Source organism: Opisthocomus hoazin, chromosome 5 (genome assembly GCF_030867145.1).
Source record: "Opisthocomus hoazin isolate bOpiHoa1 chromosome 5, bOpiHoa1.hap1, whole genome shotgun sequence".
NCBI classification, from domain to species: Eukaryota; Metazoa; Chordata; class Aves; order Opisthocomiformes; family Opisthocomidae; genus Opisthocomus; species Opisthocomus hoazin.
In genome coordinates this window covers 48,025,082-48,051,389 of record NC_134418.1, presented here as the reverse complement: position 1 = coordinate 48,051,389, position 26,308 = coordinate 48,025,082, and the positions used below count along the sequence as shown (strand labels likewise).

Sequence of the window (26,308 nt, the reverse complement as noted above, 5' to 3'; positions counted from 1 at the left end):
TGTTCTTTTCTGTGAGAGATTGAGCCCAGGTTTCAGAGTAGCTGATTGACTGGGAGTTTTGAAGTCCTAAGGATTGCAGTTTCCGTGTGTGTATTGCAACTCTCACAACTGAAGAGTCTGAGAGTTGTAGGGTCCTCTGCTGTCTCCTCAGTAATATGGCAGGAAACCAGGGCTGTTGTCTTGGACAAGTTCGTAATTCAGTCAGTGACGGGCAGCAGATGGGGCAATGATGGTATCGATTTCAGTTACCACTGTAATTGGTTTTTCCAAAGTGGTGGGAAAATATTGTGGAACTGTAAGTTTCAGCAAACTTCTTTTTGCATTTGCCTTGAGTTTGGGAAGAATTTTCTGAGTTCCAGAACGGCAACAGAAATAGTACTGATGAAACTACAGGGTTTTTTAACATATGTTTTCTGTGCAGAAACAGAAGAGTGGAAAAACTACAAATACTGTGAGCTGTGTACTTTATTGCAGAGTTAAGTGGAGTACAGAAATGGATGAATGTGTGATGTGAAAGAGACTGGTGGATGTGGATATGCCTTACACGGAAATGCGCACACTATAACAACTCTGGAGTATTGGAACAGTGCCGTATGTCTTAATCTTTAACAAAAAAAAATCCCACTATAGCTCAAGTCAGTGTATACATAAAGTTGGTAGAAGTTTAATTGTAATTTAATCTCATGAAGTCGCAGCTACCAGTTTGAAGTTGTCTTTCTACTTGGAAAAGTATGGTGAGCTGTACAGAAGACTATGTATGTACACACCAGTGTTTTGGCTAGGCAGATGGTAGGTAGTAGTGCTCTTTTGGCTCTGTTCTCTAAAATTACACTGAACAAAAGATAAGGACAGATTGAGAGGAAAAGGAAACGTTAAGATTAAAGGCTTTTGTTATGTTGTGTTTTTTTTTTTTTTCCTTTAGTTTCTTTCTTTTTGCAATGAGATAAGGGAGATACTTGTGCCTGTCTGGCTTGACACCTAAGACGCCACAGTTTATACTGTTACGAGGTTGCTGTCTTGAAACTTGTTTCTTGTTTCAGTATTTTTGTAGTGATTACTTTTTCTGTTGCATTGGGAAATCTCTTTCTCTCGTAAGTAAATATTTGAATGTGTGGAAAGCCAGAGGAAGTATCGTTACTAAGAGCTTGATTTGATAACATAGAGTCATAGAATTACTTAGGTTGGAAAAGACCTTTAAGATCGAGTTCAGCTGTTAACATAGCACTGCCAAGTCCACTACTAAACCATGTCACCAAGTGTCACGTCTACACGTCTTTTAAATACCTCCAGGGATGGTGACTCAACCACTTCCCTGGGCAGCCTGTTCCAATGCTTGATAATACTTTCAGCGAAGAAATTTTTCCAAATATCCAATCTAAACCTCCCCTGACACAGCTTGAGGCTATTTCCTCTCATCCTATCACTTGTCACTTGGGAGAAGAGACCGGCAACCACCTTATTACAACCTCCTTTCAGGTAGTTGTAGAGAGCAATAAGGTCTATCCCTCAGCCTCCTCTTCTCCATACCAAACAACCCCAGTTCCCTCAGCTGCTCCTCATAGGACTTGTTCTCTAGACCCTTCACCAGCTTCGTTGCCCTTCTCTGGACACGCTGCAGTACCTCAATGTTTTTCCTGCAGTGAGGGGCCCAAAACTGCACAGGGTATTCGAGGTGAAACCTCACCAGCGCTGAGTAGAGGGGCATGATCACCTCCCTACTCCTGCTGGCCGCACTATTCCTGATACAAGCCAGGATGCCGTTGGCCTTCTGGGCCACCTGGGCACACTGCTGGCTCCTGTTCAGCCAGCTGTCAACCAACACCCCCAGGTCCTTTTCTGCCAGGCGGCTTTCCAGCCACTCTTCCCCAAGCCTGTAGTGTTGCATGGGATGGTTGTGAACCCAGTGTAGGACCCAGCACTTGGCCTTTTTGAACCTCATACAGTTGGCCCTGCCCCAGATCCCTCTGCAGAGCCTTCCAACCCTCAAGCAGATTGACGTTGAGGAATGCATCTGTGATTCTTCATAGAGCTGAATTTGCTTGGCAAAAGTTTATTTCTAGAGATAACATGCCAATAGAAGGAAAGAAAACTAAATAGCTCCTCTGTTAGAGGCTTCACTGGATCTCCAAATTTCAAATCTAAATTGAAATAATTTGCTTATAAGCTGAAGATAGTTTTCTATTTGCCTGTTTAGATGAAAAATATTGAAGTCCTCTATCATTTCCAAAGGGTGTTTTGTTTACAAATTCTGTAGTTACCCTTGCAGTCCCAGAATCTATGACTATGATAGATGTTAGATGTTTTCTTTGAAACTCGTTTTAGTAAATAAATGTAATTTTTATAGGAGGGACAGATTTTAAGAAACTAGGTGGATGGTTACTTATTCTTTTATTATTGTGGGGTTTTACTATGTACAGAATTTGAAGGAAGTTATGTGGGATTACAGTGGCTGTTAATGTTAAAGTGAAAAAGGGAAAATAATTTGGATATTGAATGAAATAGAAGTTTTTACTAAAAGATTATACTGTTCTTTGTTTTGATGGCATTAACCTCTCCTTTTACAATGATACTTTATGTCCTAGTTGAGTAACTTTTCATAGTGGCAGATGTTCTTTTCTTCACTGTCTCACTGAAGCAAGATTTATTGTTCAGTTAATCACACTTTTCACAGAGAAAAGAGTATTCTAAGAAACACCGTTTCACAAACACCTACATTATTTGGCTGTAGCCTTTTTCAAGTTATGTGTATTATTGCTCTTGGGTAATAATTTAGTTTTGATTCATAGATTTGTGTGTGGGGAAGGTGTTTAAGCTTCCTTCTAAATTCTTAAATCCTTATGAGTGCAGTAATTACAGATCAAGCCTTTATGTCTTAGAAGTCTGAATACATGACATGACAGGGTTGATGAGGGAATGCCAAGAACTCCATTAGTGCTGTGTTTTTGCCAGAATTTTTGACAAAGCTGTTGAATTTGGTGTTTAAAAAAATTCTTTTTAAATTAAAAATATTGGAGGCCAAGCCTTAGCAAATGCTAGCTTTACTTGCTAAGTAATTGCTTTAGTCTGTACCTCAAAACCCTTTTGTCTAACAGTTATTGCTTTCCTCTAGTATAAACTGCAGTCGGTCGCAGGGGAGTGGGAAGGTCTTGCCAGGTTTTCTGAAGAATACTTGACAGTTGCTGTTGGTAGTATTTGATTGTGAAATTTAAAAATCAAACAATATACTTTACAATTGTATTAATTAAGGATGCTTTTGTCTTTTTAGGTCTAACTTCAATTGTAGCTCTGGTCAACAGTTAAAATTAACTTGGTTGTAACATAATCCGCCTCTGTGCACACGGTGTGCTGCGTAAGTAGTTTGCACACTGGCCTATGTAGGAGGTGCATCTCCCAGAAGAACTGGGAAACTGTGGTGTGGGCTGGATGGGTAGAGCTACTTAGCTAAATGTGTAGGCCAATGTCGTGTAGCTAAGTCAAAATTATGTTTTTTCTATGGAAATGGATAAAGCGAAGAGGGAAAAGAGTTGTCATATAGGGTGATCAAGAGAACAACGGGAATTTATTAGGAGAAGCACTTACCAAGAGAAGGGTGGGGACATTATAAACAGGAGAGTATATTTGTGGGTGATGGTGATAACATATGCAACACTAGTAGTCTTTGTCTTGTTTGTTTCTTTGTGGTAGATTTTTTTTTTTTATATACCGCTTGAGTCTTGTGCTTTCCTTCTTTGAGATACTTGTTATTTCAATATGCTTAATACGCTGACTTCCAGTAACATATTTGTGTAAACTCTAAACAATGTAGTGGTGTATTTGGAGGGAATCAAAGGGAGGAATCTGAAGGCAAAAAAAAAAAAAAAGTCATTTTTTGGTAAGAATAAATGAAGGGCTATTATTTGTTCGAGGCACCTCTCTGTTCTAGCCAGGATTTTCTGCATGGGTCTTCCATGTTGATCACATCTACAGAAAATTAAAAAAATGGCAACAGGGAAAGTGGAGTGTTTTATGTAGCATGTCATTTAGTATTTCTTGCATCCAAACTCTTAACCGCCTCTGCTTTAGCTGTGGCAGCAATCTCTGCCAATTCTGAGAAAGCAAGTGCAGTGTTTTCCGGCTGTTCTGGATTGAGGCAGTGTTAGAAATGACAGAAACAGATGTGCTGGTTCTTCCATTCTGTTGGAATTTGTAATCCAGTGCTTTTAGTTGTTCTGAAATTCTCTGCAATTAATCTGCTGAGCTATGAAATGTGACAGCAGTTGAGAGGCTGGCACCCATTTGCTTCTAGCATGTGCTGTACGAGAGCTGCAAGTTTCAGCAGGAGAGGAAATACTTAACATTACGGTTGCTAGATCTGATAAAACCTGCCAGAGCTTTATAAGTAAGCCGATTGCTCACTTAATCTTGTATTCTTTCTTGGCTTTTTGATCTTCATTTCAGTTCTCTTGTAAGGTTATTCTTTGCTAGTCTTACACAATTGCATGTTTGGAACATATTCTGCTTTGTTCCTCTTCTGTGATTTCCGTTGTTCCTTTTGCCTTTCTGTCTTTCTTGTAGCTGTGATCTCCTAGTCTCTACAAGCTGGCAAAACACTTCCACATATGTGTCCTGGCATAAACTCGTAACCTTGTTTTACTCCTAGAAATCCATTGTTACAGTTGTTAAATAATGTAGTTTGCAAGTATTAAAAAGTGGATATCCAATTTAAGTCAAAAGTTATAAAGTTTTGTGAAGGATTGCATGTATAACATGTGCAGGACTTCAGATTTTGTAAAGACTGGTGGCTTTCTTCCCACCACCCCCCAATCTACTGTAAAAGACCAGACAGATGTATTGTTCCTGTAGAAAAATGTTGAGATATATTGTCTGTTCTTTAGCATCTAGGGAAGTGGTCTTCAAACATTTCTGATTGCACACCCCATCAGTAAAAAAATTTTGAGCATGCGCCGCCAATCAGTAAAAAAATTTTGAGCATGCGCCGCCAATAAATGTATAACTATTTATTTATAAATTATATACATGTATTGCTGTATTAGCATATTATGCACATTATAAACCATACAAAAAAAGAAATTCAGAAGGGTGAGATAAAAAGAAAATAAAAACTATTTTTAATTTTTAAATTTTATTTCATAATGGTACAAAAAATATTTTCTTTCCACACTGCAGAATATTGTCTTGCACATCCCCCTGGGGTGCACATACCTGTCTTTGGATGCACTTGGAGACTTGGATGACTTTCTGAGGATTATTTGCTTTACTGTTTTTCTAGTTTTCTTAGCTTAGGAAGCAACAATTTTAAAAAAGTAAAATATAGTATATTATTGTACATTAGTAACCTGTTGTAGGCATATATATTTTTAGAAATATTCCTGTTCAGTGTGTGTGGTATATGTAAGAATAATGGTGTAGCTGTTTGTGCTTGTTTATAATTGGAAGGGGTTTACTACAGCTGTGATTTCATTGTCAAATTGAAATAAATAATTAATTAATGCAGTCATTAGTAAAACTAAATGTTTGAAGGAAGCATCTTAAAATGCTTTCTTACTGAATTATCATTACTGTCCTTGCACACCAGTTTCACTGCAGGAAAACAGACTATCTTTATTAATCTTTTATATTTAAGTAATTTGGAAAAAAAAAGCTATCTGTTAGTTTTACAGATGCTGAATATTAAGCAGGTTAGGAAAAAATAGTTTAATGACAAGAAAGCCTGGGCAAATTGTTTCAGGTAAGTGTTTTTTTAGAAGTATCCAAATGTATTATTAGACTTAACATTATTTTCTTTTATTAGACTTAACATTATTTTCTTTTGCTAGACATTGCCAGAGAAGATTACGTTCTCTGGCAGTGGGATTCAATCTGCTTTGCTCATTTTAACCTACATGTCTAACTTCTGTGTGGGCCCTTATTTTTAGGTATATGTAGACTTACAGTTCTGTTTGCTCAGGTGTGGTGTCAGTGTTGTATACTTGTGGGTTTTTTGTCTGATTTGGCCTGTGAACAGAATGAATTTACTTCTGCCTGTGGCATACAATATGAATGTCCTGACTGATGGAGGTAGGCACGAGCAGCGTGTTCTCTGTAAAGTCAACCTGACTGTATGGTTTGTTCCCAACTCTAGACTTGTTGTGGATTCATATGACATTAGAAATGTTATCTTTTGGGCTCCTTCCTTGAGGAGAAGGATTAAGATAGGATAGGATGCAGATCTGTGCATCGTGGTGACTGAGGTGTGGTTAGCCTGTTTCTCTCAGTTTATAACAGATTGTTTTTGTTTGCTGATGGGTGGCATTGCGAGACTTGACAAAAAGTTATGTGCTTGATGAAGTTACATGTGTCTGGATCCTGAAAAAATCTATTTTTAATATTCTTGTAAATTCAAATAAAAATGTTAGGCAAGTTTTAGAAGTGTAGCTAGGGAGGCAAGTGCTGGAATAATGAAATGGACAGTTTGGTACAGTGCTTTGCTATGTGTATTTCATGTATTTGAGTTTGAATTCAGAGTAATGTAACTCAAGCTGACTTTCTACTGGATGTCATAAAATGGCAGATTTCTGATTTTTAAAATGTCAACACCATAAATCATTAGTTTGCTAAGATTGCACTAGCAAACTATTAAAGAACATGGCAGTATTTACTGTAGATAAATGCAAATGTAAAAAGGTTCTCTGTGTCATAGTTTAAATGATTTATTTGCTTTCAGTGCACATATGAATCTGATGTGGTGTAAAGACTTAGGATATTTCATTTCCTTTATGGAGCTACAAATTTGCATATTACTAAACCGTCTCTTGGAGTCATAACTTGTATGTCTCAAACAGTGTCACAGGTTAAGGTACACTGAAAAAAAGTTAATTAAAACAAAAGTAGAATTTAGTGCTATTAATATGGATACTGGAAAGATATGAATTTCAGATGGATTTATATATAGTCTATATCTATGTTAATAACTATTGAGATCTATAATGTAAGCCAAACTTCTAAAACTGCCAGGTTTTGTAAACATGCCTTTAGCCACTATTTGGAGTGTATTGAAATTTAGTCTTGAAATTGTTTGATTTGCAAAAAATCTACTTGGTAGTCCTCTGTTTCCTTGGGGATTTGAAATAAAGTTTCTAGTCTCATGGCCTCCTCAGGAGCAAAGGGCCTCTGTGCTTGGTGTTGTGCTTCAGACAAAAGCTGGGACAGAATCAGTTTTATACTGTCTCCTGGTTTCTTCTTAAAACCTGTCCAGTGGCCTGCAGGTCTGCTGGGTGTATCTGCTGTTTGGTCTGTGTCAGTGTGGTTCCCTGTGCCCCTAGTACTCGTGTTTTGTGTCGTGTGCTTGGCAATCCTTCCTATATCAGCTGTTCCACCTCTTGAGGAGTCGGTAAAGATTGGGAGGAGGGTAAAATTCCTAATATTGGACTTGTCTATGTCTTTCAATTTTGGAATCTTTTGCTGAGTTTCCAGAAGGGAAGACAGAAGCACTGTGCATAATGGTATGGAATTGCTTGTAACTCTTCTGAGTTCCAGTGGTATTTGTTTTTCATTTGAACTCTTTGTACTGAGATGATTTTTTGAGTGGATACCAAACTGATAAAATAAATGTAGGATTTTTTTCTTTTATTTGTTTGTTTTTGTAGGATAAAATTTAACTTTGCTAATCATTTTGCTTAAAATTTGAGTTGTTTCCTTTATAAGATAGAGATTGAATTTAGTTTTTTGGTACGTACTTTAAAAAAAATTCTAAAAGCTTTTTCTCAAATAGATGAAAACCCAAAATGTATAAAATTTAAATTCATAGTGCTGCTCCCCTTGCCCCTGTGTTTAAAAACATAGTGTAGAACTAATTCTTCCTTGCATTGCTCTGCTTGTGCTGGAGCTCCAGCTACGTGCTACAAACTGAACTAATTGTGTTAGTGAACTAATTTGATGTAAAAATGCTTGCAAGAAGAGTGAAAATATTAGATTATTAGCGAGGGTAAATACAGCATCATTGATTACAACATAATTATCTTTTAAAACTGTTTGGGTTTTTTTCCCCTTCTGTTGGGAAGCAGAAACCCATAGGTAAATGTCACCACCATAAGGATGCTTCAGATGTATTGTACCTACCTGGACAAGAAGTTTGCTTTTTTACATTTGTATTTTGGCTGAGAGAGTCGTTTTAATGTAGATGTAGACATAGCTCATTGCCTTTTTAAAGAAAAGTTTTGATGAACTGTGTATGTCTCATCAACTGGATAGGAAATACTTGCTACTCTTTCCTGTGTAAATTGTGTGCTTTCTGTAGTTAGCAATTGCAAAGCTGGAGAAACTCTGGTTTTATGTAAACTGTTACTCAGATGTAAACTTTTCTGCTAATTTGAAATCTTATACAGTCTTATTTACTGGAGATACAGCTTTATTCATTGTGACAGAACATGAGATATAAACAGCTGATACAAGGCTGTCTTGGGGAGGAAGAGAATTATGCTGTGCTGAGACACTATATTAAAAACATATAATACTGTGCTAATGGTTTCCAATACAACATCAGGTGGCAGTAGTAGATTCTTACACTTGTGGGTGCTTGTTAAATTTACTTTCAGGCAGTTTTCCAAATGAGAGACAGACTTGAAGTTTCATTTTAATACAGAACAAAAACAGTAATTTTACATGGCTATGAAGGGAAGCAATGAGAATGATTTTTTTTTTTTTTTTTTTTTTTTTTTCCCCTGAATGATCCAGCTTTGATCATAGTTAATAACAGTGTTGAACAGCATCATATAAAAGCATCAGGGTTGAAGTGGGTGCAGTGTTCTGCAATGCCACTGTTGGTATGCCTGGTTGATATGGACCTGTTTGCTAGGTAAATGAAGGTGTAGGCTTTGTTAGGTACTGGGCAACAGGAGGGAAAGCAGCTACTTAAGAAAAAAATGTACTTTTTTTTCTTCTTTCTTACCCTTCTTTTTCCCTTAGAAAGCAGAGGAGATGAGGACTATTAATTTTTTTTTTTGGTGGTGGTGCAGCTCTGTTGGGTAGTGTTGGGTGTGGGGGAAACAGGTGACTTCAGGCTGAGATATCAGCAGGAAAAGTTTGTGTTTTTTTGCTCAAGGAATACCTGTTTGCTCTGTGTCTGGTGTTTTTTGGGTTGGGTGGTGGGGCTTTTTATTTGTTTTTTATTTTATTTTTTTTTTGATTAAACAAGGAAGAAAACAAGTCCAAAGTCGGAGCAAGGTTAATGAGGATGGTAATGGAAGAGTTTGGAGCAGAATCTTTCCTTCTGTGAAAGAGTCACTGGTCACTTGCATACTTGTGGTCTCAAGTTACTTTAAACTTTGTGCTACTGCTAAGGTAGCAAATGGCTTGAAGTCATCTGCATCTTGCTGGAAGGTTATGACCTTGCCTTTTATGAGTGGGTCTTCCCATAGTCCTTTGTGCTTTGTCTAGTTTTTCTGGTTGCATTATGATTGATATGGTGGCATTATATTGAAGAATAAGTTGACATCCAGGCTTTTTCTGTCACTTTCTTACCTCCCTATAATCTCTCTGGGCCTGAGCCCTGTTTGTCATGATTTCACTGACTTGACGTTCATGCTAATGTCACTATTTGATATACTTCTCCAAACTATCAACAGGCTTTCTTACCAAATCTCCTCTTAGGACTCGTATTTTAATATGTTCTCACCTCTAAGTGTTGTGTTAGTGATAGAAAAGACTGCATGGAAATGTGAGGGGTGAAGGGCAGAGAATGGATTGCTCCAAAGGAGTATGTATGAGTTATTCTTTTTTCCCACCTTTTCACTCTTCTCATCTGTAGACTCCTTTCCGAATCAGAACCGTCTTTTTATCCCACCCAGGACATATACAACAGTGTTGATTTTTACTGTTTATTGTGTGCCTTCAGGGGATTTGACTGGCTTGGGTTCACTCATGATCCTACGAGATCCTTGCCCTAAAGAGATTTTAGTTCTTCTACTTGCCAGTCTTTGGTGTGTGTTTTTGAATGATCAATACGTTCGTTTTGGGTTTCTGAATACGTTAAAGGGGATGGAGTCCGGCATGTGGGTTATTACTTTGGTGGAAAATAAGAGTAAATGTAGGCAAATAATATTATATTTATTGTTACTCAGAAGCATAATGGCAAAAAGAATCCATCTTTTTTGTGTTTGTGTTCTCCAGAAGCTGCATTCACATTTCATCATTGAGGGATGAAAAACAGAGGGGGTTTTTTTGTTTGTTTTTTTAACCTTGGGCTGACTGACATGATGCAAAATTGCAGTAAGAACAGGACCACTTTGGATAACATAGCTATTTTGTGAATGGTGGCAAAATGTAGCGTGTGTATCAAAACTTTCATTGTTGAAATGGCAACTAGTTTAGCTTCAGCACATTTTTCTTGATGTTTATATTGTAGAAGTACCTTACTCTTATGAACAGAAGATTTTTAGGCAGTTGCCAGCTTTGTACATACAGCTTTGCAGGTTCTTATTAAGCATAAACTTTTAAAATTTCCACTGAGATAGAAGTGGCCTATTTGACTGAATGTTTTTCTTCCTGGGATAGGCATTTTCTATTGGATAGACATTGTCCATACCTCTTGTTTTGAACATATTAATGAAACAATTCTGAGATTACAAAACCAGCATCCTGAGGAAAAGGGAGGTCACAGGTTGAGTGGTTAATAGCTCTTTTATCCTGGCTTTAGGGAACAAAACAAGTACGTTTGTGTTGATGTATAGGTTATCTAGTAACCGGAAGGATGAGGAAACTCTGTAGAAGTGAAGTCTTTTTTAGGGGTTTGAGGTAAAATTGTGGAGATCCAGCCTATAGTTCTCCCAAGTGTAGCCAATTTGGCTTTTCCAGGAGAAATGCAGAGTGTGGTCTTGGACTTAGTTTATTTTTTTCTCTGTTGTAGTTCATTGAAATACTTTTCCTCACATTTTCTTACAAGCTTTTGAAATATTTTATATCTGCCACTGGGAGAAACAACTTTAAACTAGATTTGTAATCTATACTATGATCTTTCAAGAAAGTGGAGCTTGACTGTGTTTATTCTGAGCTATTTTCTTCATACTGTTTGGTAGTTGCTTACCGAAAGAGCGCACCATCTCTTTTATATCTTGGATCGCTTCTTCCGTTTTATGTTAGATGAAAGGTTCATTGCAAAGAGAGGTTTTGTGTGTTTAAATTTGATTTATTTTTTCTGTTTAGAAGTGATGTAGTGCTATTCTATACTTATAATTAGTGCTATTACGTTGGCTTCTTTAGTTTGGCTCTCTAAGAGAGGGAAAAGAAACCCTCACTCTTTGAGTGTGGAGTTAAAAATTGCTATAAAGTATCCTCCCTGTTCTCAATCAGCCAAATGTAGAAACATTTTACCAAAAAGCTTGAGCTATTGGTTTAGTTTATGTATTTTTTTGAAGGTAAATGTAACTGACAAAATGTAAAATTTGTGAGGATATATTAGAATACTTTGAATACTGCCCTTTAAAACCATTCCTGTAAGCTTATACTTACGTGCCAAAGAAAGAAAATGTTATGCTGCCCTGTAGGTTTCTATAAAGATTGTTTATGCAGCTCTGCGTAGGACTTAAAATACGTTGAATTGGAGAATTTTGAAAAATGTACTGTGTGACACAGGAGACCAAATCATGCTAAAGTGCAAGGAAAGACTATACATCAGTTCAAAGGCTACATTATTCAAAAAAATACAACCATAAAAAAGGTAATAAGATTACATTCTCACACTTCATGCCTAGTAAGGTGCATTAAGCTGCTCAGATATTCATAACTTACTGTGACATTTGGGAAGATTACATTTTGCTGTGCACAGCCATTACCACAGCTCAGATAATAACTAGCCAATGCATGGACTTGGATTATGATCCCTGTCATTGGAAACAAATTTGTGTTTTGAAGGTTGATCAGTTTCAAATCACCATGAGAAAGGGTTAATATGAATTACTGTGAGGGGTGTGTGTGTGCTTATGTGTATCTAATGGGTATGCATACATACAGTACATCAAATGCACTGTGCCTTTGGTATATTGCTTTCTCTGTCCATTTTTTTGTCCTCACTTACCTTAAAGGAAATGTTAAAATGGTAATTATTTCTACCATAGCATATTATTTCTAGAATGTACTTGCTGAAATGCTTATGTTTGCAGATTAGATTGGAAACCTAATTTGACAGCTTCCTGGATGGGTGGTTAGTGATAATAGTGTATCTAGCCAAAAATGAAAGATTGGTGGTGTAGACTATAGGGTGAAGGTAAGGTCGCCTCTAGTTGCTGTATATGGTTTTAGTGTGATAATTGATGGTTGGCTGATAGTTAAAACCAACTGCATTAAGAGTTGAATTTCTTGTTAAAGACTAGCAGGTGTCTTGTGGATAGAATTTAACCTTCAGCTATTCTGTCTGTACATGGAATGTAGTATTGTCTTTGTTTCTTACCTTGATGGTGAGAAAGAGAGTGGCTTCTTGAGGAATACCTCAGTTTTGTAGAGGATGATAAGTTTAGTGTAAAATAAAGTGTAACATTGGTTGTGTATTTTACGTTTTCAAATGTTTTGTTCCGTGTTTTTTTCCGGGGGTGTGTGTGGGGGGTGTACTTTTTGCTTTGCATATGTTTTGTGATAATTCAGTGTTAATGCATTCTGCTCAGCATTCTCCCTTGATTTCTACCTTATGGAGCTTTCTTGAGGTAGACCTCTGCTCCATCTTATTATGGAAGGGGAAAACTGAGGCTTGGAGAATGATAATGACTTGATAGATTTGTTTGAGTTGACAGCGTAGATCAGAATTGATCTAGAGAAGCTGGGAATATAATTCAAATCTCCACATTCAGTTCCTGTGGCTTGCCTAGATATTAAGGAAGCATCTGATAGTAAATTGCATAATTATTTTTCATGACCACGAGGGGAGAAAATGGAAAAGTATAAATTACTATTCAGAAATTGTTGCCATGAGACATTGTCTGTTCTGTCATAAAAGCAGTAACTTTCTCTGCTTCTCGTGGTGTTTGGCATTACTGATTTATACCCAGAAGACCAAAGATTGATTCTTCAAAGTGACAAGATTTAGACACTTGGGGAAAATGTATGGTAATTTCAGGAGTTAATGAAGAGCATATATTCTGTTCTGTTGGGTAAGTTTATTTTCAGATCCTGACTAGCCAAGCGAAGCTTTCGGAGCTAATATGGAAGCAAGTTAGGATATGCATTTTGGGGCAGTTTTGACATTGTATGACTTCGGCAGGTGACAGTACTGAAACTGTTAATGGTCAAAGCCTGTGAAAAGAACACCATGTAGGACAGAAGTAATGTCTTTTATTAGACAAACTTGTAGAAGTGAGAATGAGCTGAAATACTTTTGATCATGATTCGATTTTGATCATTTGAGTCAATGCTATCTGAATTCCTATTTGTAATCTGGCATATAATGTGTATTATGGCAAGCATTAAATTTAATACAGTTCTAAAGTCCCAAGAGAAGTTTAAAAAGTGGAAGGGGATTGTGGGGTAGGGTAGAGGAGTTAGGTTAGTACAATCCATCTTTCCTTCAACTGGGATTTTTATTTTATTGACTACACTTCTCCCCCCTCCAGCTCCTTGGCTCCTACACATGTGGTTAGTTACTCAGTGTATGTTCAAACAAAGCCTGCATCTAGGATGCTTGAAATATTACAGGATTTAAGTGCATTAGCTAAAGCGTAGTCAAAGGCTTCGAATAATGCTGCTCTTTAATATTCATGCAAATATAGCAAGCCTTTGCTTCCTTTTAGTAACTGTTGCTACTAATGAAACTGGCAGTTAATACTTAACCAGCTTTATTCAGTATCTCAGCAATGACTCTTTAAGTGTTTATAAGCGGCAGTATTTCTGATGTGCATCAGCTCCTTTTGGCTCGAATTGCCCTCTTATTTGTGGAGTGTTAAGCACATGTGAAGGAAAGCTTTTAGGGCCACTCCAGGCCATTTAAGGTATCTTAGCTGACTTGGCGCTGTCACTTGTTTTGGAACACTCACTTGGTATCTTCACTTTGCGGCTGTGTGGGGCAGCTCAGTGCATCTGTACCCAAATGTTCTTCTGCAGCAGTTGTCTGATAGTAAGCGATGCCTTAGGAGCACCTTTGTTGAAGTTACTCAATAGAACTTCACACAGAGAAAGAATAAGACTTGATATATTGATATTGGCCTCATTGTTTTTTTTTTTTTTTTAGCTTATGTCTTTGGTAGCTTTCTTCTTCAGGATGAGTAACTTTAAACATGGAATGGTACTTTGATACAATTGTCTTAATGTTTCTTTAATCTTTTGTCTGAAAGCTTGTTGGGGGCCAGTTTGACTTTGAAATGAACTTTATCATCCAAGAAAGAGAGGGCATCACCTGCATGGTAGACTTGCTGGACAAGTGTGACATCACCTGCCAGGCTGAGGTGTGGAGCATGTTTACAGCAATCTTGAAGAAAAGTATACGCAATCTACAAGCATGCACGGAAGTGGGACTCGTTGAACAAGTGCTCAAGAGGATTGATAGAGCTGACAACATGATTGCAGGTACAGTATCACCCAATGCATGATTCGAACTTTTATGTAAGATCTCATGGAATCATTTATTAAGTCATAGAAATTTGGTATTGCATTTTACTAAGCAATTATATTGCTGTTCTTTTCCTTTTCAGATCTCTTAGTGGATATGCTGGGTGTGTTGGCTAGCTATAACTTGACAGTTCGAGAGCTAAAGTTGTTCTTCAGCAAGCTTCAAGGAGAAAAAGGGAGATGGGTAAGAGAAAACACAAAATTGAATCAATTTTTGTAGTGTTGCTTATATTTTTCCTGATGTTCGCAAGTTAAAAGGCTGTTTGATAGCCTTTGTAGTAAACAAATTTTAAATGTACCAAGAAATACAAGATGCTTTCTGGTATTATATCACTGAATCTTTTTACTTGCAAGCAATTAAAATACAGAGAGTGGAAAAGTGATGAAATTAAATTTCCTCTTGGGTCTGTGGACTGGATTGATCTTTTTGAATGCCTGCGGATAATGTGGCGACTCTAAGCAAGTGTATGCGAGTTTTTATTTTTGTAATTCCAGTTATGTGAAATTGAAGGATAAAGGATTAAAAATTTTTTATGAAGACAAAAGAAATAAATAAAAAATGTCTACATTGGCAGTTTAGTTTATTTAGTTTTAATTTATTTACACATTGCTGCTCTTTACCTGAAAACTGAAAAAAATTACCTAGTTAGGGAAGTGAGAATTTGTGGCAGAAATTGAAATGAAGGAAATAAGCTCTAGCTGAAAAATCGTAATGTGTTTTCTCCTGTTCCTGTGTGAACTAGAGAAGAGCATGTCCTTTTACTGTTGAGAACCTCCTTCCCTATATTAAAAATGTTTATGTTGTAGTGGCCACCAGATAAAGTGATTCTCTTTAACACAAAGTTGTTGTTTTGCTGGAATTGGGAACTATTTTAACAATCATTTTATCTGCTTTGAATTTTAATTCAGCTTCTATTACCTCTAAATACTCTGCCTAGTGTAAAGAAAAGGTAGCACAGTGTCTCTATTGACTTAAAATAAAAAGGCATATACAATATAAAAGCCAGTATGCACAAATAATATAGCAATTTTTAAAAGGACCTTTGAAATAAATAACTTTGGACATCTTAGTTTGCACAAATAAAAATACTCTAAACTTCATAAAAGGTTTATACTTAATAATTGAACATACAGAGAACATTTAACCATAGACAGAATTGTCTCTGTAATGTTAACTTTTTCATTTTCTGTCTGTCTGCTACTTGCATTTAATTTCCTTCTTTATTAAAAACTAAATATAGAGGAAAGGAGGAGAAAAATGCCACAGTTGCATTGCTAAGGAATTGTACAACTCCATAAATCTTAAAATCAGCAGTGCTGTGAAGATACAAAGTATTTGGCTACAACACAGATTACCTAGTTGAATTCTATAGTGCTGAAGAAGTCTAAGTAGTTCTCAGTGTTTCCTCCTCAATTTTAATTCAGATTCATGAAACACTGTTTGTCTGACTATAATTTTGGTACATTTGAAATCCTTGTAATGGATCATGCAATGCTTAGTTTTCAGAGGGTGGCTGTTTACAAGCGGGGGAAAAGGACACTTTCAGGAACAGATCTGAAGTTTATAATTGTCATTTAAAAATAGATCTACTGCAAAGTTATGCAGTGATAAAAGAAGATACACAAAATTGTTCTGTCACTATGATCAGTATTTGCTGTACTTCTGTTGTGAGCTCATATACTTGATTTGGGGTTTGTAGTTGCTGAGTATTACAAAAAAATCAATGCAGAATTAGGGTGGTGGTAGGGAAGTGTGAAGTATTCATGCCGAATGCTCAGTGTAGGTGCTCCAAACTGCCCTTCAGACTTGAATCTTTCTCCATGGACTTACACGAAGGGATATATGTAACCAAAGACACTTTAGTATATGACTCTAGTCGTGATGAAAATACTCCTGCCTGCTGATCCTCGCTCTCCCTTTTGCTAGGTTTCCCCATCTCCCTTGTACTGGCACAGGTTTCATGCAGGCACAATACAAAACTGCTGTAACTGAAAATTGGTTTGCATTTGTTTTTCTTAAATTAGTTTACAGCTGGATCGGTTCATTTTCTTTAGCTCACTGCAAGTATACACAAAAGATAGCCTTGATGGGAATGAACAGATAGAGAAAGGAACTATCATTCATGATCAGTTTATGCTGGATGAAATTGGCTCTGGCCTTTAAGTCCTTAATTTAGTTATCCAATTAATTGTATTCCAGTGCACCTACTGCGTATTGTGTGACGGTAACCATGACTCTGTTAATGTTTATTGAAAGTGTGAAGTGTCTTAGCAGATTATTACTCAATCATGTGCAAAGCTTTAAAATGTGTCAAAATTAATTTTTTGAGTGTATAGTCTTTTCTTTCTTATAGGTGTATGTTATTTATTTACAAGTGTTATTCTCTTGGTCAGCCACCACATGCTGGGAAGTTATTGTCTGTGTTAAAACACATGCCTCAGAAGTATGGACCTGATGCCTTCTTCAACTTTCCAGGAAAAAGTGCTGCAGTATGTAGATATTTTAAGTCTCTTGTTTGTTTGTTTGTTGTTCTACTATTGTGGCTGTTGGTTATTTTCATTTGTGGTGTTCTTTTGTCTCATCTGTCATTGTCCTAGACACAGAGTTTTAAACAAATTTTTTTTCTCTGGCTGACACCTACGTCATGCCTAAATAAGTCATGCTTATAATAAATGTGCATTATCACTATGGAAGGACAAGTACTATTACATAAAGAATGGATATAAATGAGCCCCCATAATGGTCCATTTAAATCTTGTTGCAAGGAGAACCTGCCTGCTTTTCACTCTCATGTTTCTGTGGTAATGGTGCTTGTGTCAGTATCCAGTATGTGTGGCTTTGTGGTGTGTTGATCTTGGATGAACACCAGGAGCCCACCAAGCTGCTTTATCACTCCCCCCCCCCTCAAATGGACAGGGGAGAGAAAATACAATGAAAGACTCATGGGTTGAGATAAGGACAGGGAGATAACTCGCCAGTTACCACCATGAACAAAACAGACTCAACTTGGGAAAATTAATTTAATTTATTGCCAATCAAATTAGAGTAGGGTAATGAGAAATAAAAACAAATCTTACAACATCTTCGCCCCACCGCTTCCCTTCTTCCCAGGCTCAACTTCACTCCTGATTTCTCTACCTCCTCTGCCTGAGCAGTGCAGGGGGACAGGAAATGGGGGTTGTGGTCAGTTCATCAAGTCTTTGCTGCTCCTTCCTCCTCACCTGCTCCAGTGTGGAGTCCCACCCATCAGAGATAGTCCTCCACAAACTTCTTCAACGTGGCCCCTTCCAACGGGCTGCAGTTCTTCACAAACTGCTCCAGTATGGGTCCTTTCCACAGAGTGCAGTTCTTCTGGAACAGACTGCTCCAGCATGGGTCCTTGTGGGGTCTAAAGTCCTGCCAGCAAACCGGCTCCTTGTGTGGGCTCCTCTCTCCACAGGTCCTGCTAGGAGCCTGCTCCAGTGTGGGCTTCCCACAGTCACAGCTGCCTTTGGGCGCATCTGCCTGCTCTGGCATGGGGTCCTCCACAGGCTGCAGCTGGACATTTGCTCCACCATGGACCTCCACAGGCTGCATGGGGACAGCCTGCCTCTCCACGGACTTTCGTGGATTGCAGGGGAATCTCTGTTCTGGTGCCTGGAGCACCTCTTCCCCCTCCTTCTTCACTGATGTTGGTGTCTGCAGAGTTGTTTCTCTCACTTGTTCTCCTTCTCTCTTCCATCTGCTGTTGTGCAGCGGGTTTTTTTCCCCTTCTTAAATATGTTATCACAGAGGCACTAAAGTCATCACTGACTGGCTCAACTTTGGCCAGCAGTGGGTCCATCTTGGAGCCAGCTGGCATTGGCTCTGTTGGGCATGGGGGGAGCTTCTAGCGTATTCTCACAGAAGCCACCCCTGTAGTGTCCCTGCTACCAAAGCCTTGCCATGCAAACCCAGTACAGCCTCACATCTAGAAACCTTTGCTAGTGAAACCACAGAAAGTGTTGAAGTGGTTGTACTTGCACCATTTGTTAGTTCTTTTAATGATCAGATGGTGTGAATAAAATATATTGCTTATAAAAATTCTCTGAGGAAACATGGATCCTAGACACGTATAGGCTGAATAATACTGAAAGAGGATTAAATTTAACAATGATTAGTCTTTCTGTAGTTGTTCAGGTGAATGATTCGTATTTTTCTGTGGTATTCACTTGAAAAAGAATTTGAAACTAAATAGATAGTTGGAAAATGCTGTGCAGAATCTTCTGTAGGAATTGAAATGTATTAAGACTTTTACTCCTAAAATCGTAGGATGAAGTAGTATGTTCAAAGTTTCATGCTTAAGCAGAACAGGATTTGAGTAAGATTTATCAGATTACTCTTTCCAGTTTTCTTCACATAAACCCATTGCCTTTCTGCTTCAGTGGCTTGACATTAAATTTCACCAACTTGATGACATAATGAATTTTTTTGGAATGAAAACTTGAGACTGAAAAATGCAGACTAATAAAAAAACGCTTCTGCAGTTATGTGTTTATCACATGCAACAGAACTTAGCAGTAGACAGACATGTGTTTGTTCCTTTTGGCTATTCATGTACTTTTTTTGTATTTAACTTCTAGTAATTGTGTTGAATACTTGAACCATATGTGACACTGGAGTGCCTCAGTAACCTTAATGTGAATATTCTTATATATTTTTAAATTAAGACGTCTTAGAAATCAAATATTTAATGTAATTACTCCAAGATCCATTGTGAGTTAAACCAAATGATAGTGCTACCAGTTCTCAAAAGTTGGACTCAGACATGCAGACTGATTCGTTAGCTGGTGTAGGGAAAGATTTATAGCATTTTGTTTGGACAGGGATAGCTGAATGGAGCGTGTGAGCATAATAAGGAGTCTGGCGACACTCAATTTCTTTGATGTTTTGTGTTCATTGCTATTGATCATCTGGACAGCATCTTTGATCAGAGGTTATGGCAGTCTTAGATGAAGTGTGTATTGCAAATCTGTGCAGTAAAACAGTAGAAAGTTACTAATAACATAAAAAAAAAATAAAATCCAACCAAACAAAAAAACCCACAAAATAAACCACAACTGTTTGAAACGAAAGGGTCTTGCCACACAGTTTATAACTTAAGATCTTTTGAGCTACCATAAACGCAGTGTTTGATAAGAAGATTTTCGTTGGTGGGAAATGTATTACCTTTCTGATAAGGACGTTTAGAAGTCTGTTGTATTCTAACTGGAAGGCTACATAGACATGAGTTTCAAGAGAGAAAAGAATCTGTTAAGTGGAATATGTATGATTCTCTTTTTGTGGCCAGCTTCTTTTCATAATGATATTTTCCTGAATACCAACACTATGTGAAAATAAGTTTATAAATCTGATTATTCTGTCAGGTTACCACAAAACCAACTCAACTTCAATTTGCATTTTGAAGAGTTTTTGTGCTGTAAGGCTTCCACTAAAGCATTTAATTGTTGAAGTGTAGGTTGCTATTAATAATCTCTGAGATATAAAGACCTGTTTTAAAATATTGAGAATAATTAAATATTTTAATAAAGGAATACAAAAAGCACAGGAGTGAGGCCAGATTTTTTTTTAGTATAGAGAAACTGTATACATTTGTAGTGTACGTATATGTAGTGTGTATCTGTGTATCAGTATACTTTTGTAGTGCATGTCTTAATCGCAGTACTCTTACTATTGTGACGTTGATCTTTCTACATGAAAAACTTCTTGCTTTCTTTAGGCTATTGCCTTACCTCCTATAGCCAAGTGGCCGTACCAGAATGGATTTACTTTCCACACTTGGCTAAGAATGGATCCTGTAAATAATATCAATGTGGATAAGGATAAGCCTTACTTATATTGGTGAGTATTATGTAAAAGCATATGTCTGATGTTCAGTTTCTATTAATTGTTCAATGATTTCTGCTTTCACCTGTGTATGTGCTAATTTTTGTTCTAATTTGTTAGTTTTCGAACAAACAAAGGACTTGGTTATTCTGCTCACTTTGTTGGAGGCTGCTTGATTGTAACATCCATAAAATCAAAGGGAAAAGGTTTCCAGCATTGTGTAAAATTTGATTTCAAGCCACAAAAGGTGAGTACAAATAATAGAATCTTTCAAACAGGTTTCATGAATTTAAAAATGTAGCCTAGGGGGAGTGTTGTAGCTATTGATTAGGCTCATCTTTCTCTATAAGAACAGTTACAGTGGAATGAGCGCAACAAATTTGTGTTCTGAATGCTTAATACTTTTTAATATTACTTATGAAATATATAAGAAATAGCTAGGAAGTGCAGTTTACAAGAGTTTTATGCGTTTTTGAGACTTGTGTGAGTTCTCTGAGAACGCTTGGTATATATACACAGCTTGAAAAAAGGCTTATGACTTTTTTCTTCTCTGTTTATACTGTGTTTTCTCCAACCTCCAGACATTCTCTTCTGCTTTTCCTAAAGGGTTTTCCTAAGGCTCCCCTTTATGTCATTACTTACTCGATGTGGACAAATGTAGTATTATTTTAAGGAAGCATGATTACTAACCCATGTTCCATTTTCCTAATCAAGCTAGGACCATTAATAGGAGTTTGGTCTTCTTACATGTGGGGAGGACAACAGATTAATTCTTGAAAAATGTTATACTTCAGGTTCATTCAGATTGTCCAGAAAATAGTGTCATTGCATTTGGTGCTTTATTCTATGTAACTTTTTAAACATAAGAATTAAAATTGATTTTTTTTTTAAAGTTGATTTTATTCTTGAAGTTCAAGGCTTGCTTGCCTATTAAGTAGTATCATGCAATGCTGAACGTGTTTCCTTTTTCAGTTAGATATTCTGTTAATGTTTCTGGAGCAACTGGTGCAAACATTTTGTGGGAGAACAGGCCTGCTCAGGAATTTCTTATCAGTAATCCCTTGCCGTAAATATGGATTCTCTTGTGATAATTTGATATGCACAGCCTTTGAAAGTCTTTAGTCTGGAGCCATCCTTGCTGTTTGGAATGACAACATTTGCAGTGGTCTATCATGTCAAGAGTAACCCAACTTAAACTTATTTACACAGTGGTTTCAGTGTAAATTTGGTTCAGCATTGTCATGAAGGTTTTTTGAGTTCTATGCCATAAATATCTTTTAAGCTTCTGTGTCTACTTTTTGTGGAAAAAGATGGCATATTATACTTTGACATAGCTATGCAAGAAAACTCACCAATGACTTAATATTTTCAACTTAAAATAAATCTTTCAATCTTAATTCATATAAATAGTTGAATTTGTTCTACTATGCTTCACTTTAATGCTTAAGCTTCTTCAGTTGTCTGTAGAATTGTATTGATTGTTTTCTTGTCATTTAGTGGTACATGGTTACTATAGTGCACATCTATAACCGCTGGAAGAATAGTGAACTTCGATGCTATGTGAATGGGGAACTGGCATCTTATGGAGAAATAACATGGTTTGTCAACACCAGTGATGTAAGTAATCCCTGTATACTAATATCTATAGTTGATCATCTAGATGGATTAAAAAGATATCCTTTGCCATTTTATTAATAAACCTCCTGCATTTTATGCATTTTCAAAAAATGTTGAAATAAAATTAGTAAATTGTTGGTAGAGGAGTAGATTCTGCTTTCATACATCTCAGAACTTAAAATTTGTTTCTGCTGAGACCCTCAAATGCTAGTTTATGTTGAAATAATATTCCCTGATAATATGTATAGTCTGTGCATAATTTGCTTGTATAGTGTAGATTAAAACCTGTTACTGGGTTCTCTTTCACTTTCAGACGTTTGACAAATGTTTCCTGGGTTCTTCAGAAACAGCAGATGCCAATCGAGTGTTTTGTGGGCAAATGACGTCCGTTTACCTTTTTAGTGAGGCTCTCAATGCTGCTCAGATCTTTGCCATTTATCAGCTTGGTCTGGGATATAAGGTATTTTAGAATTGACTGTAAAGTTTCCAAAGTTTAATTCTGATAAGACACTTTATGGTGGGTTTTAAGAATATTGTGACACTTCTGTGTCGTTCTAAAAATGTTCTTACTGTGTAATCTTTTTATTAAACTCTTCCATGTTTCTTCTGTAAGTGTATGTATTGCCTCACAAACTACAAGCAAGCATTAATTAAATTATTTAATTTCATATTAAAAATAAATTTACATTCCTGTTTACTTTTCAAAATTTGTGTGCTGGTGGTTGAGAGAGGGAGAACACCACTGTTGTCTCTGGCTAGGTTCACTTTTTCATTGAGGCTGAAAACTTTCTATCAGGTATGATGTATTCATTTTAGAAATGTAGCTTTATAGTTGATTGTGCTAGTCAGTCTTTTTAATGTGTGAAGTTAGTGCTGAGGATTAGTTTTGTTGCATTGATGTATTATTTGTTTTGTCATAGCCTGAGGGGCACCAGTTGAAGACTATTATTCCCTAGCAGCTGTACAAATATACGCTAGAAAGATGGTTCCCATTCTATTCGCTCCTCAATTATTAGTTCCTTCTGAGTGAACATTGCTGACTGTCATTCTGTTTCCTAGCTGATGTTTTTCTTTGACATTATCCACCATTTTGGCAATGTCACTCTTCAGTGGTCAAAAAAAATTCTGCAGTTCTAAGTCTGTAAAATTGACTTTGAGTCAGTGTTCTTAGAAGACCCCTTCTTTCTGAAATACTGCTAGACTGAAGAAGCAATGCTTTAGTCATTTTTTAGCAATAGTTCTGTTCTGAACCATATTCTAGATGTGTGTAATCTAATTTTTTTTCGTCTTTCCTTCCTCAACCCTGCTCCCCAATCCAGGGAACATTCAAATTCAAGGCAGAAAGTGATCTCTTCCTTGCTGAACATCACAAAATGCTGCTATATGATGGCAAACTATCCAATGGTATTGCTTTTATGTACAATCCAAGAGCTACAGATGCACAGCTATGTCTAGAATCATCCCCTAAGGATAACCCTTCTATTTTTGTTCATTCACCACATGCCCTCATGCTGCAGGTATTTCAACATTTTCATAGATTTGGAGGATACAAACAATTTCTGCTTGAAAACTTAAAAATCAAGTTTCATAGGGATTTGGACAAGATTGGGAAGTGCTGATAGGTTCCAGATTTTGGGTTGTCCCTACTGCTGCCTCTCATATTTCTTGAATTAATGTGGATGCACAAGAAGCATAAGAAAAAAAGGTTATTTTATCAAAGTTACAACCTAAAAGAAAATGTCAGTATTGCAAAGACTGTTAGCTTTTCAAAAAAATGTCCTTCTCTCTCATTTCTGACATATGTTCACTCCCCTACGGATATTACTTATCTCCTATCCTTTGCCCTGTTGATATGATACCCTTTTCTTCCCTGTGCTTTGAATGCCTTAATCTTTAAATTTGTCAGAAGCTTTTAATGTGTTTTGTTCTAGAATTTATCTATTACTAAAGACCTGTTTTAGAGTTTGCAAGCTTCCTCCTATATATTCATCTGAGGATCTACACTGTAGAATGTATCTAAAGCAGTAGATCAGCCAGACTGGGCATTTAGTGTGACTGTGGCAGCCAGTTTGTACTTCTTGCTGTTTCGTTTTATTTGGTAATAATACAGTTTTTATATTGAAGAAATTTCAAACTATTTCTAACAAACTTTTTAACAGTTTCTGAAGGAGATTTCAATATTTCTTATTTCTTCTTTGTCAGGATGTGAAAGCAGTCTTAACACATTCTATCCAAAGTGCCCTGCACTCTATTGGAGGGGTGCAGGTACTTTTCCCTCTCTTTGCACAGCTAGACTACAGGCAATATGCATCAGACCATGTTGACACAACTGTTTGGTGAGTGCATGTACTTACTGTGTTCTGTTCTTTTGTTTCTTTGTAAGTAAAGGAAATTAGCTCTTGCTTTATTAAGTGGCATAGTGGTTTAAATTGTCTTGTGCAACAATGAATTATGTCTAACAACAAAAAGGTGGCCTTGTTACACGCAGGACCTAGAAGTGAAGTGTGTGTTTGTACCAAATTTTCCATGAAAGTTCACACAGGATTAAAATGTACACATTCCTACTTCACATTTTTTTTGTGTAACAGAATTAGAGACAATACTCTGGAGCATATTCCTGGGATGGAGGAAATCCAGTGGGGAAGGCTTCAAGAGTAACTCCAGGAAGGATGAATTTTTCAGCTGCATGAAGTTATTCCTTTCAATATTTTTGTTTTTAGCTTCCAACTTTTTGGAGATACTGTTACTCAGTGTTACGGCCAGGCTCTTCCACTGATTTCAGCTGTGTATCAACTCAGTCCAACTTTTGAACATCCAGGGACAGAAACTGGTTGAGCTCCTAAGTTAAAGAGTAGTATTAATAGCAAAGGGATTGCTTTTTAGAATCCTGGTGCAGTTTGCTCTGTTTCATTGCAATTGTAGTTTCATGATTGTTTACAAATGATCAGCGTACACATTGTTGCTAAGAAGGGGTGGTCACAATGTTCTTTCAGCCCATTTGTACGTTCCTGGGCATCTCTTGAGCTGTCTCAGACTTGGGCATCTGTGTGATGAGTCAGGGATTTGATTCAGTTACAAGCCAACCCAGCAATACAGGAGTTTTCAGCCGCCTAAGATCTTGATTCATAGGCACTAGTGCCATGACACAAGGGGGGAAGGGCATGAACATTCCTTTTGGCAGCAACACAGAGCTGAATTAGCTTGAACCGATAGTAAAGCTGTGTCTAGAAAAGTATTTCCAATAGCTGCTCATGTGAAAGCAGTAGGAATTGGAATAGCGTTTGTTACTGGTCTTCCAGAAGTTTGTAAGTGAAATATAAAGGAGAGAGAAGTACACGCTTAACTGTTGCCTTTCTGCAAGAACATTCTTTTTGGAAGAACTATTGCACGGTTATCTCAGAATCCAGAATTTCAAGTTAGAAATGCGTTAGTTAAAAGCAAGAAGTTAGAACTTTCAAAATTTAGTGTGGTTTGCCGTTTTAAAAATTCTGATCTGAGCATTAATGTGTAACACATTAAAAATATCTCCGGGCTGTGTGATGGAAGTGTTAATTTGGAAAAAATTTCTGTCCTACTGTAACCCTATAAAACATTTTTCTGTACTAAACCATTATATTTTTCAGTTCTACTTTACTGGCTTTTATCATGGAGTTGCTGAAGAACTCCATTGCTATGCAAGAACAGATGCTTTCCTGTAAGGGCTTCCTTGTCATAGGATATAGCCTAGAAAAGGTAAAGCAAATCTTTCTTAATGTCTTACATTAATGTTGGGGTTTTTTTTTCAAGAGAAGTACTTTTCCTAAACTGTTGCAGGGCTCTTCCTTAAGCAGATCATCTTTTGCAGTCTTCCAAAGCCCATGTTACGCGAGCTGTCCTAGAACTTTGCCTTGCCTTTTCGAAATACCTGAGCAACTTACACAATGGGGTGCCCTTGCTGAAGCAGCTGTGTGATCATGTTCTCCTTAATCCTGCGATATGGATTCATATCCCAGCACAGGTAAAATTGCCTATTCTTGTGAATAAAGTGTTTTATGAGGTATCGATTTTGGAGTGTTGAGACTAAGCCTGGATTCCAAGAATTGTAAGTCCTTGCTCCCCAGCAGAAATCATACAGGAACTGTTTTCAGACTCTGTTTTTCTGCATGTAGCTGTCAAGTTTTGCAGACTCCCAAGGTTTTCAGGGAGTTTGGAAACCGGCAGTGTTCTGCAGGGCAGGGTTGGGAGTGACTTCTGGAGTCCCTGATCCAGCGAGTGTTGTACATTGAGAAGGAATTTTGGATG

General features: G+C 37.1%; 1 protein-coding gene across 5 annotated transcripts in view; it reads left to right on the top strand.

The window, feature by feature from the left end:
- Nucleotides 1–26,308, top strand: part of LRBA (LPS responsive beige-like anchor protein) — a 423,407-nt gene that overhangs the window by 31,069 nt on the left and 366,030 nt on the right. For all 5 annotated transcript variants that reach the window (XM_075421117.1, XM_075421115.1, XM_075421113.1 and 2 more), the window contains exons 3-13: nt 14,292–14,523; nt 14,649–14,749; nt 16,960–17,055; nt 20,304–20,425; nt 20,531–20,657; nt 21,908–22,027; nt 22,341–22,487; nt 23,347–23,544; nt 24,230–24,363; nt 25,651–25,759; nt 25,872–26,024. In XM_075421117.1, the coding sequence (XP_075277232.1) occupies nt 14,292–14,523; nt 14,649–14,749; nt 16,960–17,055; nt 20,304–20,425; nt 20,531–20,657; nt 21,908–22,027; nt 22,341–22,487; nt 23,347–23,544; nt 24,230–24,363; nt 25,651–25,759; nt 25,872–26,024 (1,539 nt within the window). The remainder of the gene's footprint in view (nt 1–14,291; nt 14,524–14,648; nt 14,750–16,959; nt 17,056–20,303; nt 20,426–20,530; nt 20,658–21,907; nt 22,028–22,340; nt 22,488–23,346; nt 23,545–24,229; nt 24,364–25,650; nt 25,760–25,871; nt 26,025–26,308) is intronic.